The sequence below is a fragment of the Larus michahellis genome, chromosome Z (genome assembly GCF_964199755.1).
Source record: "Larus michahellis chromosome Z, bLarMic1.1, whole genome shotgun sequence".
Classification (NCBI taxonomy): Eukaryota; Metazoa; Chordata; class Aves; order Charadriiformes; family Laridae; genus Larus; species Larus michahellis.
In genome coordinates, this window is record NC_133930.1 from 17,130,360 (window position 1) to 17,149,271 (window position 18,912).

At 41.8% G+C, this 18,912-nt stretch overlaps 1 protein-coding gene across 1 annotated transcript; it reads left to right on the top strand.

Moving 5' to 3' along the window:
- The first annotated feature begins 11,515 nt into the window (after positions 1 to 11,515).
- On the top strand, positions 11,516 to 16,381 carry MRPS30 (mitochondrial ribosomal protein S30). Its single transcript, XM_074570648.1, has 5 exons — positions 11,516 to 12,233; positions 12,479 to 12,624; positions 13,680 to 13,782; positions 14,296 to 14,472; positions 15,912 to 16,381. Exons 1-5 carry the CDS (start codon positions 11,549 to 11,551, stop codon positions 16,178 to 16,180), a joined length of 1,380 nt encoding a protein of 459 aa, XP_074426749.1. The 5' UTR covers positions 11,516 to 11,548; the 3' UTR covers positions 16,181 to 16,381.
- The last annotated feature ends 2,531 nt before the right edge of the window (positions 16,382 to 18,912 follow it).

Consider the following 18,912-nt stretch of genomic DNA (forward strand, 5'->3'; position numbering starts at 1 on the left):
GGTTGACCAATGTCAGTCAAATGCTTTGCCACAGAAGACTATGGAGTTCCTATATTTTGAAAGTATCTCTGGTGTTATGAATTTGTGAATACATATCAAATCTAATACTGGAATATAATAAATTTTTCCTTTGGTCACTTAAGAATGTGTAACACTAAAACTGTGTGCTTGCAGGAAAATTAGGCATGATGGGCTGGGAGTTTATGTACATGGCGCTTATTTTAAAGAAAAGTCTGTGAGATGTTATGTGCGTTTATTACTGTTTCTTCTGCAGTCTGTGCGTTGTTTTCCATCCTGTGCATCATTCCAAACTGAGCAGCCTCTAGGGGACAGTGCGGACTACTACTTTGTGTTGTCACCTACTGTGTTGACAGGATGAAGAAAAATGTTTGGCACAGCCTTTCATTGGTAACATATACTGATAGACATGAGTGTGTCTCAGTCAAGCTGTTCAACATTTAAATGTGTAATTAAATACAATGGCAATCCATATTATGTCTGACAATTTATGTTCTTTTATTAGGAAGTATATAGTAACCTTTGTAGTTTTCCTCATCAGTCACTTTTTGTTTCTCTAGTCATTCAAACTGCAGTGGTAATGGGACAGGACAGTTAGCTCAAAAAATCCTTTTCTTCTTCAAATCCAAAACACAGTACTCTCATCAGCACATGAAAAGAGCATTTCATGTTTGGAATCTTACCTGCTCATACCTGATAATATGGGAGCTCAACTCAAGGGGAGGATCACCGCAGGAGTGAGGAGGGACTGCCAGTGGGAAAATGCGTGCTTTTTAGATCCATGTTGAGCATATTTGGTTGTGTCTGTGTGTGGAGTATACATACTTGATTCGACCTTTGATACGATCTTTTCTTTTGTGGATAATGTGCAGTTATTTTTGTGTTTTTCTCTTTGAAGAACAGAAGCACTTAATGGAATAAGATAGGAGAAAATTGATGTGCAGGGAAGGCTCCATTTTCTCCATTGTCTTATTAAACATGAGATTAGATATTTCCCCTTAAGTTCCAAATGCTCAGATCTATTAATGAGAAAAAAAAGATCCTATCAATGAGATGTTTTTATAGTGTTCCACTTACACATATTTCTGTGAAAGACAGTGATGAAAAAAATAAGAAGAAAACCTCACCCTGGATCAGAGCACATAAAAAATGGACGGACTATGCAGGAGATGAATTGAATTAATCTCCTATCTGTATCAGATAAGATATTACAAACTTAAACCTGAGTGCAAGGTGATGTCACTCAGTGGAATGAGAGGGAGCAGTAACTGATGTCTTCAGATGTCCAGTACTAAGTGGATCGACTAAGTCCTCTAACCCCAGCCCTGGCTCTAGGGACATTTCAGTGATTACTGAGTAAAGGGGTAATGAGGAAGGCTAGAATAGCGGGTGGATATCTCGCTCCAGCATTTTTCTCATCAGGACCTCTATGGCTATTTTTTTCAGACCGTTTGCGCAATTAGGGTAATTGCATCACTGGATTAGGATAAAGATAATCCAAAAAACAATATAACTGGGCACAGTTCCTGTACTGAGGAAGGTAGTGTTAATAGTAAACGGAAAACAGAAAAGCTAAGGTGAAATGGCTTGCCAAAGTCATACAGTATCTCAGCAAAAGAGATGGGAATAGGATCTTGACTTCATACTTTCCACCAACCCACTGTCTACTGGACTGAGCTGCATCATCATTACCGGATGAACTTAACCCACAATGTTTCTTCTAAGATTCATGAATTTGCACTAACCCCAAAGCAGGTTCTCAGCTGAGAATTAAACATTTTAGAACTATCTAAACACAATGGCACCAGAAAGAAATGATAACACATAGCTTTTGATTGTATTGTTTTGCCAGCAACAGAGCTGGCAAAACACGACCCAAGGCTTCATCTCAGTGTGGTTTTGGTAGAACCAGTGGTACTTATAAATCATACTCAGTAAAAGCCAGCTGGTTGCTGATGAATTTTCGGTGGAAGGATGGTGACATCTAGTGGTATTGCTCTTGGCACAGCACGTCTCATTATTTCTCGAAAAATGTTGGCTGTAGTAAGATGACATGTTACTTTACATACTTAATCAATTCACTTTTTGAAAGCTTTAATACTTTATGCAGTATCAGATTTTCACCAAACACTGTGGCCTCTGATTTTTTCAAATATAATTGCCCCATTTTTTGTTATACTGTAAAACAAAAGTTGTCATAAAGGAGTGATCCAGTAGTCTGTATCATAAAACATTTTGCAAATATTGTGATAACAACTTAGATTTTTCTCTCTAAATTCATTAGTTAAGTTCAAGAGTTACTTGCATCAGAATCACATGATGGACTCCTTCAGTAGACACTTAGCTCCAGAGAGTGATTTACCCCTCCTAAAAAAAAAGTGTTAAGAAAGTATGGAATAAATCACTTTTTAGGTGCTTTCCTCTCTCTGGTTTGTTAATTAGTATAGCCCAGATGCCTAACTGTGACAGCTAAAATTAATTGAGTCATCCTAAAATGACTGGTGCTTCTTTCTATTCGAAGTTAATGCAGTCTAATGTGTTCAGTCATTGGAAGAACTGCTGGAAGTGTCTTAAAGAGAAATTTGGACAACGAAAGATAAAAGACAGGGGTATATAGAGAAATCAAAGTAATATCTGTAACAGAAAATTAACTAGCACCAGGGCTTGTTTTTATTGCTGGAGCTCAAAAATATAAATTACTAACCTCCTGGACCAGCCCATGATCTGGGACATCTGGACCCTCCCAGGTAGTTGCTTGGCATGGGCAGGGGACATTCCCAAGCAGCTGGGTTTGTGGGAGCCCTTGGTTTAGGAGCTAAGACAGGTTCACAGTAAGGAGGTATGCTATTCATTGCCACTTTTGTTACTAGTACAGATGTAGTCTGTTATTCTAATGTGAGATGTATCAGTGAGGTGAGACGTATCAGTGAGGTGAGATTTATCAGTAAGGTGAGATATATCAGCGAGATGCTCTCCCAACACAATGGTAAGTGCTTATAATGTTTGTGATACAGCTTGACAATGCAACAATGAAGAGAATTTCTAAAACTTTTCAGCATACACTGACTCCTCCTAGTTTGTCTTCACCTTTAGCTAGTCCAGTGTCAGGTTCCCAAGCAGATTTGGTGTTATATGTGATATGTAGTATAAGACATTTTGTTGTCCACATAACTTCATGGTTATGACTGTACTGAAGTTATTGCAATCCAGAGAGGCTGGAGATATGGGCTTACAGGAACCTCCTGAAGCTGAAGACACATGCAAAGACTTGGGACACAATAACCCCTACGCATCTTACAGGTGTGGGGACTGACTAGTTGGAGAGCAGCTTTGCAGAAAATGTGCTGAGGGTCTTGATGGTCAATAAATTCAGCATGACCCAGCACTGTGCCCTGGCCACTAGCAGGCGGCCACCAGTATCATAAGCTGTACAACAGGAGGGCAGCCAGCAGGCTGAGGCAAGTCATTCTTCCCCTTTGTTTCGCACTTGTGAGACTGAATCTGGAGCACTGTGTCGAATTTTGGACTCCCTAGTAAAAGAAGGACATTGACAAACTGAAGTTAATTTAGTGGAGGGCCACTGCAGAGGGATGTTCAGTGGCTGGAGCACTTGCCCTGTGAGGAGAGGCTGAGGGACCAGGACTTCTTCAGCCTGAAGAAGGGAAGGCTCAGGCAAGATCTGATTGATATCTTCAGGTACCCATTGGAAGAGCTTAGAGAAGGCAGGGCCAGACTTTTTTAAGAGGAGCACAATAAAAAGCTCAGAGGCAACAGGCACATGACAGAGCTTGGGAAATTTTGACTTGATATACAAAAAAGTGGTTTTACCATGAGAATGGTGAAGCACTGGAAAAGAGACCCACAAGAGCACTGGAATCTACATCCTCAGAGGTATTTAAACCTTTTGTTGGACACAGTGCTGAGCAATCTGACCTTACTGGCCCTGCTTTGAGTAGGAGGTTGGACTGGTGGCCTCTGGAGGTCCCCTCTAATCTGCACGCTTCTATGATGCTAAGAGGAAGCCATTCCAGAAGTCAGTAAATCAGCACTTTAAGGATATATAGAAAAAAAAGAAATCTGTAACTATACGTACTTATTTTTCTTTTTAGAAATACAGTCTTAGCAATCATTTGACTGTGAGTCAGTTGTGAATCATTAACCAGGTCACGTATTCATTTTACAGTCATCCTCTAGACTTAATCACCAATGATAAGTATCAACTGACCTTCATATATACCAAAATTTTTGTACAGTTAGGGAAGACAGTCTAAGTAATTGAGTATCTAAGCAATGAAGATTCCTCTACTGTTTAGAAGAATATGCAATTTTCTTTAATTACCAAATACACTGGTCTCAAGCCTCAAGCTACTCTAACTAAATAAATGATGCTTCAAGTGTGGAACATTTGGGTTGAGAAGGATGTGCACTTGTGCATTTTTTCATCACAGAAAAAACAGACATATTAGACTCAGATACAAACTGAATCTGGTCCTACAGTTAGAAATCTATACTTACCAGGACTTCCTTCTATGATCCTTTGGTTCTTTTTGTGCGTTTTATATTGCTAAGTGTTCCCATTGACTTTTAGGTGCTGGGTTTATTACACTTTTGAATACTACAGCTACACAAATAATTAAGGGTCCATTTAATGGCTCAGTGTCCAAGCTGGCTGGACACAGATGACACCTGATCTAGAAAATGTCTCTCTGCACAGCGCTGGGTTTCAACTAGTAAGACCAGTGTGTGGATTTACCACGTCAAGCCCAGCAGCACACTTCCCAATGCCACACCACCTAAATGTCTGCAAAGGGCAGATCCATGCCTTTCTTCAACTCTGTGCTATCCTCCTCAAGTGCTTCTCAGGATGGCAGAAATAGCGTACAACGGAGATGGCAGGATATTCTTCATTTAGCACACTGCTAATTGAAGATCCACACTTCAGATCTGTAACTTCCTTAGGCTTGTAATAGCCTGAAATGAAGTTTCAGGATGTGCTGCACGGCCTACATTCTTGCCTGGTGGTGAGAAGGAGCTCGCTTATGAAGCTGGAGAAATATAGGAGATATACTAGAGATACAATCTGTGGAGGCAGTCTTCTTTGGGTTTTGATGGGTATGGAAAGTTTTCTTTTTTCCTACCTGCACTTTTCACTTTCTGAGAGTAAGAATTATCTCTTGGCTGTCTAAAATAAGCATCTAAGTTGGTAAAACAGAGCTCACATTACACAGCTTTTGGAAACGAGTGGTTTGGGTTTTTTTAAAGCGGCAGATAAATACTTGATCATCAGCCTCCATTTGCCAAAAGAAGTCTATGAGTTAATTATGGGACTTGAAGTTAGGTTTTCAATTTTCCATTTAAATTGCATGAAAAGGTGTGGTGTCCTTGTTACTGGAAGAAAAGAGAAAATAAGTGGAATGCCTGCTCTTCTTCAAATTCCCCCTTCGTGACACCTTTTAAGAACAAACATAAACACTTGCCACCTCAGTAATACCATATTATAATAATATTTATATACATTAGCTTTCTTCTGCAACACTTGTGTTCTTCATCCAGCCCTTCATCTTCAAACTGAGCGGAGACTGCTCATCAGTCTTCTCTTTGTGTGATCTTTGGAACACTGTAGCTGACTTCACAAATTTTCTTATAAAAATGTACCTCTTTCACCAGCTGAATATTGTAATTGTGCAAACGACAGTGTCTCTTACTGCAAATGTTGGAATTGTCACTTAGCTATCACATCAGAATCCAAATAACTCTATCTGCCTTTCAAAATTACAGCATATTAATTCCTCCAGTCAATCAGTACCTGTTTCTTTCAGTTTACTCAATTATTTCACAATAAAGATCTTTTGTGTTGCACTAAGTTAACTCAAAGAATAGGGCTTAAAATTAGCTCATACTCCTGGATTTTCTCATATACAAAAAAGACCTTGGGAAAATTGCATGCAATGTCCCTGAAACAGCACATATGGGATGCCCACTAGTTAGAAGTTACCCAAAATGGATGGGGAATATGTGAGGTATTCTTTTGTAATTGCTACAACAGCACTGAAATACTATATAAAACTGACTAAGAAATCTAGTTTTCCCAAAGGATTTCTGATTTTTTAGCTAATGGGCATTGATGCAGCGAAAGTAAGCTTTGTCAAAGTATGTCTTCAAGATAAGCTTTTATCTTTACGGCACTATGAAGCCAGAGTGGTCTTAAATGTCATCACCAGCTGTAATGGCATCTAAAGCCACAGACGGTAGAATGTGCCTATGCATCTTTTGAATTCCCAGTTGGAAGGCTCCTTCATTTGAAACGATGTGAAGGGCTTTCATTAAATTCATCTGGACTCTCGGCTCTTACATGAGAACTAGAAAGTGGTCCAACTTTGAAGTTAATTGTTTTAACATTTTTTCCTAATTAAAGGGAAGCTTTGGTCAGAAACACATCTTTTTTTTGCCCATTTACACAGTCCTGCAACAAAGGTGCTTTGATTTTGCTTTAAATGGTGTGGGGGGAGGGTGTGGTGTGATCTTTGATCTATAGACGAACATAGGCAATTTTAGCCTAAAAGGAATTTGTCTGAGAAACTACATTAAAATAGCAGTTGAAACATAACACAAACCTAATTCTAATTGGCGCACTTTGGGGTGCTATGTCGTTCTAGAAGTGCTTTAATTTTGATGGATGCATAATGGAAGACTTCAGCCTGTCATTTTATATTCCTATAAAGAGATCTGGAAATCATGTAAGAAACTTGGTTTTGTCCACTGATTTCAATTAGTAAAGATGATAATGACTTTTCCTTACTGCATGTATCTATACTATGAGTTGCTTTAAATTACCATCTGGCAGCTGTGGCTGAACACGTGATCTGCTTTAAAATAAGCTAAAGATGTAAGTCATAAAATAACGACCACCTTTTCAACAGTTAAGACTGTGTCTATTGCACTATGTGGAATTTTACATGGAGGATACAGCCCCACTGATGTTACCTAAGCTGGCAAATTCTGTAGACTGTACATAATACAAGACATCTGTAAACACAGGAATCTCATCTGGAGCAGGCAGGAGGGAGCTGACACCCCCTCTTTAGCCATTAAGTCAGTCAGAGACAGACACTGTAAGTATGTGTATGACACTGTTTTCTTCTCCAATTCATATCCAATACCATGCTTGCTCTGGAGAATAGTGAATTTTTAAAGTCTCTTATAAAGACAGATGGGCCAATAAGAGAGTGAAAAGGTCTTCTGGAGAGATCTATTCCTTCCAGCTTTTAAATACCCCATATATTTTGAGTTAGTCTATTAACCTTGGCAACAAAAAGGCAGATTTCAGAACTAGTCAGACCTTTAGATAGGCATGAGAGGGCCAGGCAGAGTCCTCAATAGTTATTTTGTGGACTGTCACTAAGAAAACAAGTAAATCTTAACTAGTTAAACCCAGAGATATTTCTGTTTGGTTGGAATCTGGTTCTCATCCTCCAAGATGAGCACCAAGAAGGGATATGCCCTGTCCAAAATCTATCCCCAAATTAAGAGAGACATTGGCTTACTGCAGCTTCTGCACAAATTTTAAAATAAAACTGAGTTGGTCAGAATAATAATTTGAAAGGCATGTTGTCTGCCTTGTACAACTAATCTAAGAGTCACCTGTCGGTCCTCTCTACAACCTAACATACCGAGAAGTACATTACAAAATGAAGAAGTACTATGCAGGTGTAGGACATGATGTTTTGTACAAAGGAGCATCAGTCTTCCTCCAAGGTCTTGAGATACTACTACAAGAGGAATACCCAGTATTGATTAGTAACTTTGTTTTTCACAGCTCTAGAGACTCTTTTCACTATGAACTTTCCAGAACTGACTTCTAACCTGTTTTCTGGTGTACCTTTTGACTAACTTGCTAAGAGAACTGGAATGGGAGCGCATCAATCCTCAGCATGTTCTCAGATGTGCCAAGGGCCTGCCATCACTACTCTGGAATTAAACTACAGTATCTTTTGTTACTCAGTCTTCAAAAAAAGCCATGGCTAGCTTGTGGCTTCCTTATGAGGTTTCCAAATTTGAAGGGCTTCAATCTCACTATTATCTGCTTTCTCTGCCGTCTAAAATAAGATGCAGGTCTCTGAGAAGGTGCATGGTGCCAGCATTGCGGCACAGGTATGGAAGAAATTGCTTAGCAGGTGCAAGGGCTGAACCCTTTCTCAGTGACTGGAGATCTGGCAGTGACTCCCATGGGACACAGCGCAGCCATACCACGGCCAGCTGAAGCAGACTGAGACCTCATACCTCCTACTGCTGGGCCTTGGATAAGATATGTCTCCATTACATGATCCCTGTGATCCCACTTGGGCTGCGTCTGCACTTCTGCTGAAAGTTACTGAAGAAGTGTGTGCACTTAAGCACTTCTACACTGGTTTACAGGAGATACTGAGCCTGCCCAGTAATTAATATCTATGCAATCTCATCTCTGAGTACCTTTAACATACTTTGTCTCATCTCTGAGTTTCAGAAACAGAATAATTTCTATGTTATCCCTCCATACAAAGTAGGTCCAATAAGGTGAACTGAGCTAGTTTCTGAACTACTTCTCGGCTTCAAACTAACCCTCTCCAACGACCTTCAGGTTGGAACTGAGATGCAGCGTTTTTTTCTAGTTTCAATTTTAGAGATTCATTTTGAGGCTAATAATCTAAGGCTCTTTTTTTAGCATTCATTTAACCAACAAAAAGATGCTCCGCCTTTAGAGATTTAGGGTAATTTGGATCTCATGGATTATCTCAGTAAAGAAGGAAAATAGATAATTTTTGAACTGTTGGTTTACTTTTTAGAACCGATGGATCTATGGCTAGATAACATATTTTTATCAAAAGCTTATGACGGAGCTGTCAGCAAAGCATGTCATTACTTTTAACCAGACTGTCTATTGAGCCCTTTCATCCAAAGCCTTGCAGCTCCTACATCAGAACGAATGATACTACAATGTACATCAAGCAAATAAAATATGACCTGTTACTGGAACATCAGTAGATAGTTCAGGGATTTTAAGTGTAGGTTAAAGCATAGCACCAGTTCCTGACACCTCTTATCTAATGTTATAGTCCGTATCAGGTAACATTTAAAGCCTTTGACTAAAGTTGGGAAAATAAAAATGGTGCTTTAAACATTCACTTACTTCACCACTTACATTCTGTTTCTGTATTGAACTTCTTGAGGGTTTAAAATACTGTACACAAAAGCTGTTCACGGTGTTTTACGGCCATAAGGCAGGCAATTCTGATTTCACAGCATGATGAAAAAGGTTTTTAACAGTGGTAAAATGTTAGTAAACCTGGTGTAGGTAATAGAGTCCTGTGTATGAAATAATGGGTACAGTCTGGTCACATATCCCTGAGACAAATGCAAAACCGGAGGAAATAAAAGAAAGGGCTGTTAAGATATCAGGGAAATGGAGACCTGTCTGTGTGAGAAGAGCTTGTTTAGTCTCCATCAATGAGGACTGAGAGGTGATATGACTGGTCTCCATCAATATTTTATAAGGCAAGCATTGGAGAGAAAAAAAGCTAATTATCTAAAGGATAATGTTGGCACAATGACAAACAGGTATAAATTGACCATGAATACATTTAAGCATGAAATGAGAAGAACATTTCCAACCACCAAAGGAAACAAGTTTTGACACAGGAGATGCAGCAGCAAAATGCCTAAGAGTAACAGTCATTTTCTGTAACAGTTTGTGTAAATTTATGACATGGCTGGCTGCGATCACAGGGGAAGAGATTCAATAGCTCTTCCTCGGCCATATTTGGCTAGTGTCTTTTCAATCAAGTGAAAAACAGGCTTCCAGATGCACTTGGAGATGGTAGTATGTGGGATGAGGAAAAAGGGGGAGGTTGCTTCCTAAATAGTCAGTCATCTGATCTAAGGCCTTGTCCCTTCACCTTTCTGGTGAAGAGACATGTCTGGATTCAGAATTAAACATGCAAAGTTTAAATACTCGATACTTAACTGAGTTGCAACTTAACATTTAAATCTGTCTTTTATAAAATAAGTCATGAACATTAATTAAAGGACAGCTTTGTTTACCTATGCATTAACAATATTTTAATTTCTATATTACTTCCTCTTAAAGAAGACAACGCTTTTATATTCTACATTCTTTGAAAACCTCAGCCCAAACACTGGGTTCCAAGCTTTGTCAGGTATTCCAAAACTTCCTCCAAATTCTACTGTAGCTCTGACCATGAATTCAGCAGAAAACTAAGCCGATGTTAATGAAAGGGAGCAGATTATCTGGGATGTATGTAACGTGTCCCCTGTCCCAGTTCTGCTCATAAGTTCCTCTCTCACCCTGGGTCACTCCGCATGCCTCAGACAGTTCAGACAATATAGAAGTGTCATGGAAATACAGAAAAAAGACATCTCCCAAGAATACTGCGAGTGATCAAGTTAAAAAACAATGAAAGAAGGAAACTTGTAAGAATAATAAATAGTAACCTTCTCCTGCCCACCAAAGAGAAGTACCCTCAGCTTTTCCAAGTATCTCAAAGATAAAAACACGGTTAACTGTAGCACTTCTTGTGGTGTTTGTATGCCAGTTTTAGCATATTTCCAGTTTCATAAACAAATGCCATAACAGATCCTATTTTAGCAGAATTGAATTCCTTTATTACAGCCAGCTTTCGCAGCTTCAAACACGCTGTTATTTCAGTTTACACTCAGTGCTGTGGGTACACACTACCATGTGAAAACCAGTCTTTACTACAGTACAAGTGAACAGGTCAGCCTGGGACTCGCGCCTGGGATTTGACGGATGCAGAGGCAACCAGGCCCGGTACACTCCTCATGCTCTGGGCTGAGTCACGCACGCATAAGCTTCCAGATTTTGTCAATAAATTATATTTCTGCAACAGTTCTTGTTTGTACAAAATCCTTTGTCCCTATAAAGAAAAGGGTTCTGTACAGGTTGCGTATGAGTTCTGGGCAGTTCTTAGCACAAAAACGGGTTCACTCTACTTATTCACTTATTTTAGAGAGAATTTATCCCTGTCATTTAGATTGAGCAGCTGATCTTTCAAACCGGGATGGGGGTGTAACTATCTCCTGAAGATGAGCATGTAGAAAATCGGTCCAAAAACGCTGTCTTCTCGAATAAGAGCAGGTGAAGGCTCCTTCCCTCCTCAGCACAACCGCCCCGTCTAACACCACGCTCCCCTCTAAAACCTGGGCAGGCCACGCCCAGAGGAGCCCGCGCGAGACCTGACACTTCCGGCCGCCTCCCGCGGTGCATCCTGGGAGTTGTAGTTCCCGTCCCCGCACAGGCAAGTGCGCTATTGCGCATGCGTAGAGACTGCGCCGCGCTGCGCACGGGAGACTCAGCAACGCACCTCCCAAAAGGCCCCGCCCCTTTCTGTCCCGGCAGCCCTCTCTCGGGGAAGCTTGCCGATTGGTAGGTGGCTCGTTCACGTGGTTCCCAGCAGCCAATAGAGTTTCCCGGTTTGCTGAACGTTGTCCTTCCGCTATCTGGCGGCTCTGCGAAATGGCGGTGTCCCGGGGCCGGCGGCTGCTGTGGCACGGCCGGCGCTGGTTCTCGCAGACGGAGTCCGCTGCTCCCCCCCCGCCGCCGCCGCCATCCGACTCCCTCTACCCGCCCATCGTGGCGTCCGCCACGGCGAAGAGCAAAGCGGCCAAGCGGCGGCGCCTGGAGCACTTCAACCAGCAGGTGCACGCGGCGGCCTCCATCGAGGAGAAGCTGCGGCTCTACGGGAAGCTGCAGCGGCCCAAGTACATGGTCTACCCGCAGACTTTCGCCCTCAACGCCGACCGCTGGTACCGGAGCTTCACCAAGACCGTCTTCGTGCCGGGGCTGCCCCCGAGACCAGCGCCGGCAGCTGCGAGAGCCCCGGCAGCGGTGGCGCCGGAGGCCGCGAAAGCCCCGGAGGGCGCGGCGCCTCAGGCCGCCAAGGCCCCGGAGCCGGCAACGGCGGCACCAGGGGCTGCGAAAACCCCGGAGGTCGCGGGAGCGGCGCCGTATCTGGACGTGGGCCAGCTGCGCTCCCTCGCCTGCGACGCCCTCCTGCAGGAGAGCTTCTACCAGAACAAGAAGCGGCCGTTCCTCTACCGCGATCAGGATCACACGCCCGGCCCGTTCCTCACGCAGCTCGTCTCCACCCTGGCCGCTTTCCTGTGCGGTCGCAACCCGCTGCTGGCTGCCTCCTCCCTTGGTGCGGAACGGGAGTGGGAGGGAGACGGAAGTGGGAGCCCATGGGCGGTGGGGCTGGTCTGTGAACCCTGCAGGAGAGTCCCTGGTGTAACCTGAGTTGTTCAGACCGTCACTAGTAATTCATCTCCGCCGTCTGACATGGTTTTTGATTTTTCTTTCTTAGTGCAGCTACAGAGCAAGAGTTGTGAGGGTTTTAAATGCAAAGGGGTGATCTCTGTTTCTCTCTATCTTTCTGTTCTGTTTCAGATCTAAAACCTGAAGTTAACTATTACTGGCATCATGGTGAGGAGGTTGTTGTTCATGGACATCGAAAGGGTAGAGTCGATCCTGTGCGATTTCAGATAGATGACAACCCGCACCTCCAGATCCGTGTACCAAAGCAACTTCCAGAGGTGTGGATATTTTCAACAGCAAGTTAATCACATGTATTTTTACTTATGTTTCTCACAGCCACTGAAACCATGCTGTAAATAGTATGTGGCATGTAGCACATTTGTGCATCTTTCAAGTCTTAATACCTTTACTACCTTGTAGTGGTAAATGATTTGTAGATCTTGAGGCAGTCTTCTGAACTTCAGGTTGGTCATCTTTGTGTTTTAGATAAAATGCATGTTGTTACATTGAAATAAATGGACGTTTTAACTTATTTTATGCTTGTAAGTGGAGGCAAGAAAAAAAAAAAGTGGTGTGGAATGCTCTCTCCTCAGTGGAGGACGATAAGATGAGAGAAATGGAGAAGAAAAGAATGGAGTATCAGAGAGCATGTATAATCTGAATGTGAGCTCTGTTACCTCTCAGTACTGCTTAACAGTTGTTTTCTTGAGTGCTCAGTTTTCTGTAAGCTGATTCAATATTCTAATCTTTTTCTTGTAGGTTTATAAAATGTGTAGCCTGTTAGGGTGTTTGTTGCCCAGTTTGCACCACAAACAGAAAGCAGTGCACCACTTTCTGTAAATGCTGAACATTTCTTGCTAACTTAGTTGTATAATTTGCTCAGGTTAGTACTATCAGATATTACAAACCTTGGCATTTTGGAAGAACTGTAAGGGCAATTAAAAACTTTACATAGTGCAAAACATTGAATACTTGTAAACTCCGCTGGTTCAAGTTAGCTTATTGACTGCTGCTAGAAGTGTTTTTGCACATTTTCTACAGAAGCAGATTCTGGTTTTGAAGATAGTCGCAATTTGCGGCTTTGTTAGCACCTTTTGACATAATGTTTTTTGTATATTGCAGAAAGTTCGGACATCAATATAAGATGCATGTACTAGCACTCATCACGAGACAAGACGTTCTGTTGCAAAATCTGAATTTCAGTTAAAGTTATATACAGGGTGTATGTAAGCAAAACTTGCACCTTCTGCTGTCTGACCAGAAAGTGGCATACTATGTGAGGTCTGATGTCAGAAATGTGACTTTCATGATGGCTTTTCTTTCTTCTTTCAAGTTTGTACCGCTGGAGTCAGATCTTGGAGATGTTCCCGTTATTGATCACAAACCATCCAAACTGCCATTGTTCAAAAAGCAGTATGAAAACAAGGTATATATAGGTAAGAGTTTCTTGTTATGAAATGTTAACTACTTTTTTGCTTTAAAAACCCCCACAACCCCTAAAGAAACAGTGCTCCCCTGACCTTTCTCCTCCCATCAACAGAAAAAAAAGATTTGTAAATTTCTATCTATAACTATACTATATAAATAGTATTTAAATCTCTGAGATTCCATGTTAGTTAGACAGTGTGGAGTAGCATCCATCCTCCTGTGCATATGGTACTCTCTCCAGATTTGCTTGCAGGAGTTGGGTTGAACAGAACGTTGGCAGGAAACTGGTGTTGAATTTTGATATATCTCCTCAGAGACAGTTTAGTATGTGAACTCTTGCCTTTTGGAATTGGGCAAGCCCTCCAGTCTCATGCAGAAATGGAGGTATCTCAACATTAATACAGATCTACAGTATTTTAACCTTGTGTTGTTTGGAGTCTGATAGTAAAGATGTGTTTGTATGCATAGTAAGGAGTGTTCTTGTCACTGACTTTTTTTTTTGTTTGGGGGGTGGAACACAGGATCAAAAGTGGCAGACCCATGCTGTTATGGACATACCCAGTTTCATCTTATTCCTGATAAACTAAAACGGGAAAGGTTTGTCAGAGCAAATCTTGAGGATCAGATTGAAGTTGTTTATCGAGCTAATGGTATTGCAAGTCTCTTTGCCTGGACAGCAGCACAAGCAATGTATCAAGGTGAGACAATCAACTTGATAAAATCTTACTGGTGATGAATGCCTACTATAAAGTTCTCTAACCTTTTCTTGCCACCACCTTTTTCTCATGCTTTTTCTTTTGAAGACCATGCTTTAAGTAGGTCTTTGAATATTTAATTGAACCAATGAATGAAGCAAACCTTACACAAAGGAGTTAGTTGAGACTTCGTCTTTGAGTACTTCGACCCAGGGAGAATTAAGTACACAGAAAAATATTTTTTCATATATAACACTAAGTCGGTGCAGAAATCTCAATCCTGTATTCACGTGTTCATTCCACATTTGTTACAGGGAAAGGTGTTAGATATCAAGCAGTTTATTTATTTACTTTTTTTTCCTGAAACAGCTATGTTGCTTAGGCCCTTGTTTCAGAAATGTCAATTCTATGGAACTACAGATTATGAAAGAAAAATGTCAGCAGCCTTACTTCAGGATTTTGTGCCTGTGTTTGTCTGAAAATCTGGGAAGACCTGGATGGATAGACCAGATCAGTCTTTTGCTCATTCATGTAAATGCAGTTGTTATCTAGTGTTGCTGGGAGATACCTGTTGGTTTGTAGTTTCACTTGTGAAACAAGACAGAAGAAAAATCCTTTGACTATGACGTATATTGCTGGCTCTGCATCAAATTTCTTATTTAATGGTATGTTAGAAAGCTTTACTTTTTTTTGTGGACATGAAACATTGAAGCAAAGTAAGTCTTGGCTTCAAAGCTGGTTACAGTTGTAAACATGTTATGAGATAGAAGAACAGCATGATTCAAATCAATGAAGTTTTTTCTTTGGTCTATAACAGTTTCTAGTGATGTTCATTGCACATGATAGCAAGTATCTTTTAAGAATATTACCGTGTGTGCTAGCACGCATGCATAAATATGTAAAGAAAATATTTCAGAAAGGCTATTAATGCTCAACGGGGGTTGTTTGCAGCATTCATACTTACTGACATAGTGTTCTTGGTGTTGTCTGGCTGGTTGCTATAGTCAGTTATGCTCATCCATACGTAAGCATGCTTCTGTTATAAAACAAACGTTCACTGCTGTGAGAAGTGTGGAATAGTCGAAAGACATTTCCCCTCAGATCACTTGTAGGACTTGTATACATTAATAAGTTCAGAAATTTTGAGAAGTCACTTTGGCTGATCACTGTGGGGTTTTTATCAGTCAACAATAGGGAACACTGTACAAAATGCAAATATGCCTCTGTGTCCTTGATCTTGGAAGTACCCTTAATTGGTGGTTGCATTTTAGTTAGTCTGTATGAAGAATGCTTGTGCTGCTAAAGCAGACAGGACTTTTTCCCTTAATATGTGGCTGTTGCAATTCACAGTATTTTTCTGTATTTCAGGATCAGGGTTTAGATTTCTGTGCTGATATGAATTTTAAGTCCTGTATAACCAATTTTGTTTCTCTATTTTGTAGGATTCTGGAGTGAAGCAGATGTGACCCGTCCTTTTGTATCGCAGGCAGTAGTGACTGATGGAAAATACTTTGCTTTCTTTTGTTACCAGCTAAATACTTTAGCATTAACTGCAGAAACTATCCAAAATAACCCTCGGAAGAATATCTGTTGGGGTACAGACAGTAAGCCGTTGTATGATGTTGTGGAAGATGGTAGTGTGAAAGGCTTTAATGATGAAGTTTTGCTTCAGTTGGTTCGTTTTCTGTTAAACAGGCCAAAAGAGTTGTAAATCATTAAGTAATAAAGTATTCCTGTTTATGTGCCTGAACTTCATTGTAACTCCACAAAGTATGGGCTAAAATATGCCTTGTTTTAGTCAAGTATTTGTCTAGCAAACACTATATACACGTTTTATGATATTTGGGCCTTATTTCTTTATTTTAAATGTATGATACTGTACACTGAAAAATAAATCTCTAGAATACCTTAATGTCTCTTGTATATTTACTGTTAGAAGTGTATTGCAGTAATTCAAAGTCATGTAAATACTTTATTTTAGCAGATCCGTAGCTCTATATTGAACTGTTGCAGCAAAGTATGAATTCATATGACCATCTGATTATGTCACTAGGTAGCTACTGTCTTGTTATTCAGGACCAGTGAAAACTTTCTTATTTTGTGCCTCAAAAGAAATTAGTTGCCTTAAATGCTTACTCATTCTAAAGAGAAAGTGATCGCAGAATAAGAAGTGTTACTTGAAAGTGAATGGTTGGCAATTCAGTTACATAGCAAGGGAAATTTTTAGACATTTATTAAGCAGTAGTATAAAGATGACGAAACTTGCTTGCAAAGATGATTATCAACATGCATACTCATTATTAAGCTGTCACTTCAGGAACCACAGAGAGAACTCTCGAATGTGTTTAGTCTACTGTTTTCACTTTAGTTTGGGGCCTTCATTTCAGCTGTAGGCATCCTGATGTTTTCATTGCTCATATTTGGATGTTTTTAGTAGACCACAGCTGAGCCCAGACTGTGACTAGGATCTCTGATGAATAAGATAAAAGATTTAAGGACTGTTTAGGAATATTTACTTATCAAAAAAGTATATCTGGTTTTGAGGTAATTAAACAGAGCACAGAGGGAGCAACCAGAGCTCGTGTGTGCACCGGCCGGGCCCAGTGCCTCTACTGGCGTACATGGTAAGGTCAGTCGCTCCTGGGGACGCAGCTGTGGTTGCTACCAGATTGAAGGCTTGTTTAGGAAAGCTGTGGGCACCCGGACCGAGGCCCCATACAAACATATGGGCGTGCAGGCCTCTGGGTGCAGAGAGTGCCGGAGCCTGGCACTGGCAATGGAGGGTAGTGGAGACAACACCTGTATAAGATGTGAACAGGTGAATGATCTGCTCGACCTGGTGGCCCAGCTGAAGGATGAAGTGGAGAGGCTGAGGAGCATCAGGGAGTGTGAAAGAGAAATTGACTGGTGGGCCCACTCCCTGAGAGTAGGGGAACAGGTTGAGGCCCCGTGTAAATCAGAGGACCCTCTCCCCTCTTCTCACCAAGCAACAGGAGAGGATCTCAGAGAAAAGGGGGAATGGAAACAGGTCCCTGCTCGAGGAAGCAGGCGCGTCCCCTCCCAACCTCTCCCAGCTTCCCAGTTACCCCTGCAGAACAGGTATGGAGTCCTGCAGGAGGAACTGGCCGATGGAGAGGAGGATGGCACACCAAGACTAGAGAAGACAGAAAGTACACGTCACAGCAGACCCAACTTCACTACTAGCTCCAAAAGGAAAAGGAGAAAGGTCATAGTTGTGGGTGACTCTGCTGGGGGGGGCAGAGGGACCAATATGCCGCCCTGACCTGCTACACAGGGAAGTCTGTTGCCTCCCTGTGGCACGGGTCAGGGATGTGACGAACAAACTCCCAGACCTGGTAAACCCCACTACCCCCTGTTATTATTTCAGGTGGGTAGTGATGAAACGGGTAGGAGGAGGCCGAAATCAATTAAAAGAGATTTTAGAGCCTTAGGGCAGCAGCTCAAGGGGTCAGGAACACAAGTTGTCTTCTCTTCTATCCCACCAGTGGCAACTGTGAATAAAGAAATTGATAGGAAGAGGCAACAGATCAACTTGTGGCTCTGGGACTGGTGTTACAGGCAGGACTTTGGGTTTTTCGAACATTGGTGGCTATATGAGACACCTGTCATGCCATTGTCGGGTGGGACACAGCTGTCCCAGAGGGGGAAAAGAATTTTGGGGCAGGAGTTTTCAGGGCTCATTGACCGGTCTTTAAACTAGATATGAGGGGGGAAGGGGAGATAACTGGGCCTGTCAAGATTAAACCTGAGGAAAGCATGCCACGGTTTGAAGGACACCACATTAGTGAGGACTCCCACTCTGACATTTCATCAGAGAAAGGTGATAGACGTTTAGAAATTACTGCTAGAGAACAATGGGAAAACCCTTTCCTAGAAGGGGAAAAGGGTACTAGGCTAAGAGTTAACAAAGCTCATGGACAGAGCTTTAAGCCGAAAGTTAAGGGGGAAGGGGATAAAACCAGGCCCGCTGGTAATGAACCTGAGTGTCAAGGGCCAAAGATGGGGGTGAAATCAGTAGCCCAGGTCAAGTGCATCTACGCTAATGCACGTAGCATGGGCAACAAACAGGATAAGCTAGAAGCCATTGTGCGGCAGGACAACTACACCATAGTCGCCATCACGGAAACGTGGTGGGATGATGGTCATGACTGGAATGCTGCAATGAGTGGCTATAAGCTCTTCAGAAGGAATAGGCAAGGAAGGAGGGGGGGGGCGTGGCTCTGTACATTAGGGAGCTGTTTGACTCTATAGAGATAGACTCCAGTGATGAAGAAGTTGCGTGTTCATGGGTAAGGGTGAAAGGGAAGGCTAACAGAGGTGATTTTGTGCTGGGAGTCTGCTATAGACCACCCAACCAGGATGAGCAGGTTGATGAGGTATTCTATAAGCGGCTGGCTGCAGTCTCGCAAACGCCAGCCCTTG

What these genes read in the sequence shown, in the direction of transcription:
- MRPS30 (XM_074570648.1), top strand. Translation starts at nt 11,549, where the DNA reads ATGGCGGTGTCCCGGGGCCGGCGGCTGCTGTGGCACGGCCGGCGCTGG. An exon ending in TGAAAACAAGGTATATATAG is followed by an intron (nt 13,783 to 14,295) that starts GTAAGAGTTTCT and finishes GGTGGAACACAG; the next exon opens with GATCAAAAGTGGCAGACCCA. An exon ending in AGCACAAGCAATGTATCAAG is followed by an intron (nt 14,473 to 15,911) that starts GTGAGACAATCA and finishes TCTATTTTGTAG; the next exon opens with GATTCTGGAGTGAAGCAGAT.